General features: G+C 51.1%; 1 protein-coding gene across 2 annotated transcripts in view; it reads right to left on the reverse strand.

Moving 5' to 3' along the window:
• Positions 1–2,001: 2,001 nt before the first annotated feature.
• Positions 2,002–5,308, reverse strand: part of PIF1 (PIF1 5'-to-3' DNA helicase) — a 9,668-nt gene continuing 6,361 nt past the window's right edge. For both annotated transcript variants that reach the window (XM_017508124.2, XM_017508123.2), the window contains 4 exons: positions 4,540–4,627; positions 4,229–4,374; positions 2,939–3,130; positions 2,002–2,725 (listed from right to left, as the gene is read on the reverse strand). In XM_017508124.2, the coding sequence (XP_017363613.1) occupies positions 2,666–2,725; positions 2,939–3,130; positions 4,229–4,374; positions 4,540–4,627 (486 nt within the window). In that variant the 3' untranslated portion in view covers positions 2,002–2,665. The remainder of the gene's footprint in view (positions 2,726–2,938; positions 3,131–4,228; positions 4,375–4,539; positions 4,628–5,308) is intronic.

Raw genomic sequence — 5,308 nt, forward strand, 5'->3', positions numbered from 1 at the left:
ACCAGGATGGTCTCGATCTCTTGACCTCGTGATCCACCCGCCTCAGTCTCCCAAAGTGCTGGGATTACAGGCGTGAGCCACCGTGCCCGGCGCCTCCCAGGTTTAAGCAGTTCTCCTGCCTCAGCCTCCTGGGTAGCTGGGATTACAGGTGCCTGCCACCACACCTGGCTAATTTTTGTATTTTTGGTAGAGAGGGGGCTTCGCCATGTTGGCCAGGCTGGTCTCGAACTCCTGACCTCATGATCCGCCCACCTCAGCCTTCCAAAGTGCTAGCATTACAGGTGTGAGCCAACCCCTCCTTAGCTGATTTTTTGTATTTTTACAAAAAGTAGTAGAGACGAGCTTTTGCTGTGTTGGCCAGGCTGGTCTCAATATCCTGGCCTCAAGTGATCTGGCTGCCTTGGCCTCTCAAAGTGCTGGGATTACAGACATCAGTCACTATGACTGGCCCTCTTTTTGATTTTTTTTTTTTTTTTTGAGCCAGAGTCTGCCTTTATCACCCAGCCTGGAACGCAGTGGCACAATCTCACTGCAACCTCTACCTCCTGGGTTCAAGCGATTTTCCTGCCTTGGTCTCCTTAGCAGCTGGGATTACAGGCACTCACCATCACACCCCGCTAGTTTTTGTATTTTTAGTGTAGATGGGGTTTCACCATGTTGGCCAGGCTGGTCTTGAACTCCTGACCTCAAGTGATCTGCCCACTACTTCCTCCCAAAGTACTTGGATTATAGGCATGAGTCACTGCACCAATTTTAGTATATGTGCTGCCAAAGCAAGCACTTTTATATATGTGCATACACACATATATACACACACGTGTGAGTATGTGTGTGTGTATGTGAGAGAGAGAGAGAGAGACAGAGAGACAGAAAGAGACAGTCTCCCTCTGTCGCCCAAGCTGGAGTACAATGGCATGATCTTGGCTCACTGCAACCTCTGCCTCCTGGGCTTGAGTGATCCTCCCATCTCAGCCTCCCAAGTAGTTGGAACTACGAGTAGGCCACTGTGCCCAGCAAATTTTTGTTTTTTGGAAGAGACAGGGCTTCACCATGTTGCCCAGGGTGGTCTTGAATTCCTAGGTTCAAGCAATCCACCTGCCTTGGCCTCCCAACATGCTGAGATTACAGGTGTGAGCTACCATATCCGGGCATCTTTTTTATTAATCTGACACCAGTAGTTGCCAATGCATGCCTCCACCATAACCTGTATTTACCACCCAGAACTGATACCTTTTCACTCACAAAAAGAGGGTCTTAGTTTTAGCTAGCCTATGAAGACCCCTGGGCAATTTCCATCAGGCATTTTGAAAAACTGAAGTTTGTTTGTTGATGATCAGAAAGTTCAAGCTGGGGAGACCAGCAAGGCTCAAACTGAGAAATTTCAACCAAGGCTCCTAGCAAATGGAGCAACGCACAGCTGCCCTGTTTGTTTCCCACCATGTGAATTCTCTAGTATGTCCTTGTCTGACTATTGGGTGATGGTAACTCACCTTCACCAAATGACAAAGTGATTTCATTGCTAGTCAGCAACATCAGATAACTCAGTTTTTCAAATGACCAGTGATACTTTTTTTTTTTTTTTTAAGAGATGGGGTTTCAAAAATAAAAAAGTTAAAAAAAAAAGGCCAGGCATGGTGTCTCACACCTGTTATCCCAGCACTTTGGGAGGCGAGATGGGTGGATCATCTGAGGTCAGGAGTTCGAGACCAGCCTGGCCAACATGTGACACCCCATCTCTATTTAAAAAAAAAAAAATAGAGATGGGGTTTCACTATGTTGGCCAAGCTGGTCTCGAACTCCTGACCTTGTGATCCGCCTGCCTCGGTCTCCCAAAGTGCTGGGATTACAGGCGTGTGTCACCGCGCCCAGCCTATGAGCAGTGATACTAACACCACCTCACAGAAGGGTGCTGTGATCTTAGCCATTGTGGTCTAAACAAACACCTGTGTGCACGTGCACAAGTGAGAGGGAGAGAGAAGAGGCAGGAAGCACAGTTCTTACCAATTCACTGGTTTATTTGTCCAAAATAAATACAATCTGAGAACACCCATTTCAATGTCCCCAAACACTATTCATCCCCTGAAAAAGCAGCTTAAAATATAGGTGCACATTTTGCAGCTTATGTTCTCAGGTTAGGCTCGGAAGGGTGTTTGCTCTGGGCTGGGCTGGGCTGGGCTGGGCTGGGCCTACCTGTGGAGATGCACCTAAGTTCCATTCTCTGTTTGGAGGCTGTATCCAGCCTGAGTGCTCCCCAGGTCCCCTCCAAGAGAGGCGTGATTCTACTTCTGGAGCACTCGTTTTCACTACCTCTCCCTTCTGCAGCCTAAAAGGAGGGGTGTTCAGGACTCTGCAGCTCTGTGTCCAGCCCTTACAGAGAGCTTTGTCCTCTGACACCAGCTACCACACAGGCTCATTCTCAACTGGCACAGAAAGGGTTACTTCTGACCCTGAAGCAGCTCACCCAGGGAAAAGAGAGAGAAACTGAAACACAGCTGGCACATGGGTGGAAAGCACTCTCCATTTAACCCTGCCAGGAAGCTGAGAGCCCCTAAAAAATACAGAAGGGGACACTGGCTGCCTCCTCCGGTTACTCCCTGGGGCCCTGGCCCACTAGGGAGCAGGAGGTCGGGGAAGCCACCCTTTGTCTTCTCTTTGCAGGTGAGGCTCAGAGGTTTGGGTCCACGTTCTCCTGGTCTGAGGCTGCCTCGTCACCATCTGGGGACTCCTGGATCAGAGCCAGAGAAGCCCAGTCATGGGCTTGTGCTATTCTCCAGGGCCACAGCCTCGGGGCCAGCATCTCTTTCCTTTTGCCCTCAACCTCAAAGGAGCCAGCAGAGGGCTCCCCTGCCCCCACCCCAGGTCCCACTGGGCCCTCCCTCTGTCCTTGTTCCCAGCCAGCCCATGGTCACAGAGCTTAAATCAGATGACTCCCTCTCACCAGACTGAGGCCCCTGCCTCGCTGCAGGGTGGCATAGAAGTGCAGCACACGGGGGTCACAGCGAACCGCCATGGGGTCAAAGTCCAGCACACGTAGGCCCTGCAGGCTGCGGGCCCGGGAAAGTGCCACGTAGGCCTGGCCACTGGCAAACACTCGGCCCAGAGAAATCTCCACACAATCCAGGGTCATGCCCTGGGGGATGCAGAGACAAATGGAGCCAGCTCAGCCTGAAGTCCCTTGCCCCATAGGGCCTGACCCCCTGTTTTTTTTTTTGAGATGGAGTGGCTCTGTTATCCAGGCTGGAGTGCAGTGGCGCCATCTCAGCTCACTATAACCTCTACCTGCCAGGTGCAAGTGATTCCTGCCTCAGCTTCCCAAGCACAATAGCTGGGACTACAGGCGGTCATCACCATACCCAGCTAATTTTTGTGTTTTTAGTAGAGATGGAGTTTCACCACGTTGGCCAGAATCCCAGCCAGGCCTGACCGTTTACCAGCCCTGCTCCTGCCCCTGTATCTCCTAGTCCAGAGAGTCTCTAGACAGAGGGAGAGCATGACAGCAGGTGACTGTCTGAGTAGGAGGGGACCAGGAGACATAGATCCAGGTAAGAGTTGAAGGAAAGAGCTCAGGCTCTGAGTCAGACAGGTGTGGAGCTGGATCCAGGCTGCCATTCACTAACTGTGTGACCTGGGACATGTTCCCTTAACCTCTCTAAGCCCTGATTTATTTCTGTGCAAAATAGGATTGATTCTTCATTATATCTATACTTTATACAATGGTTGTATACAATTTATACAATCTAACTTATCTAGTAGTGGCTTAGAAAATGGTAGGGGAGGAGTTGGCAGAGGTGAAATGAATGTGTCCAGGAAAGGGAGAGGAGGTAGGCTGGGAAACTCACTAAAAAAAGGTTTATTCTGGGCTGGGTGCAATGGGTCACACCTGTAATCCCAGCACTTTGGGAGGCTGAGGCGGGTGGATCATGAGGTCAGGAGATCAAGACCATCCTGGCCAACATGGTGAAACCCCGTGTCTACTAAAAATACAAGAAATGAGCTGGGCATGGTGGCATGTGCCTATAGTCCCAGCTACTCAGGAGGCTGAGACAGGGGAATCGCTTGAAACCAGGAGGTGGAGGTTGAAATGAGCTGAGATTGTGCCACTGCACTTTAGCCTGGGTGACAGAGCAAGACTCTGTCTCAAAAGAAAAAAAAAAAAAAGACACATAGGCCCCAATTTGCCTGTCCTCCCTCTGCCCGCCCTGTCCCCACCCCCTATACCAGTGCTCACTTGGCTCTTGTGGATGGACATCGCCCAAGCCAGCTGGAGGGGCAGCTGCTGCCGGCTAAGGAGCTGGCTCCCGGTGACCTGAACTGTCCAGCGGTCAGCACGGATGACCTCAGTGACTCCACACAGGAACCGCACCTGGGGTAGGCCTAAGGAGGGCACAGAGCAGTCTGACTTCAGCTCTGCTTCAGGGCTCCGAGGTGAGGAGCAGGGCCCTTTGGAGCTTTCCTTCCTAACCTTTTTCTCCCTTACCATTCCCCAGGGCCATGCTGCAAAGCCCCACAGTTGGACTGCCACTTCCTCCCAACACTTACCTCTCCCTTCAGCCTCAAACCCGACTACCACCCCTCGGGCACCATTCACCAGACCCCGAGACACCGATAAATTTTTCACCAGCATCACCTGCAAGGGAGAGAGAGGAATGGACAGCAGCCCACCTACCCATGCCTCGCCTTAGCTTAGACATCGCTGTTCTGAGGCTGAGGGCAGGGAGCTGTCAGGGGGACACTGGATCCCAATCTTTAGCTCTGCCACTGGCTGCCTGTGACCCCTGGGACAAGTTGCCTTATCTTCCTCGGTCCCAATTTTCCCTTATGTCAAAGAGGAATAACATTTGCTCAATTTGCCTCAGAAGGAGGTGGTAAGGGATCAATAAGGCAACATCTATCATAGGGCTTTGAAAACGATCAGCTCTGTTATAGGTACATCTGTGGACCACAAATCTTGAGGGATGGGCTCTAGGTCTTGCCACCCCTCTCAGATATGCTGTGCTTCCATTTTCCCTTTGGGTGCCCTTTGGCACCTACAGGAAATCTTCTACCCACCTCCAACATTGTGGGAAGAATCAGGACTCTCTACCACCTATGAAGTATACCACAGAAGACAGCTGTGTGGGGTAGGTATTTCATTCCCATGGTTAGGGATGAGGGGACAGAGCTTCAGCAAGGGAAAGAAACTTGCCCAAAGTAACACTGCTTGGAGGACCTCCAGGTGTAGGAAGAGGAGAACAATGGAAAGCTGAAGATGGGAAGGCGGGTGGGAACAGGAGGGAGGGAGGTTTTCTTTTCTTTTTTTTTTTTTTTT

The sequence above is a fragment of the Cebus imitator genome, unplaced genomic scaffold, assembly GCF_001604975.1.
Source record: "Cebus imitator isolate Cc_AM_T3 unplaced genomic scaffold, Cebus_imitator-1.0 Scaffold386, whole genome shotgun sequence".
Taxonomy (NCBI): domain Eukaryota; kingdom Metazoa; phylum Chordata; class Mammalia; order Primates; family Cebidae; genus Cebus; species Cebus imitator.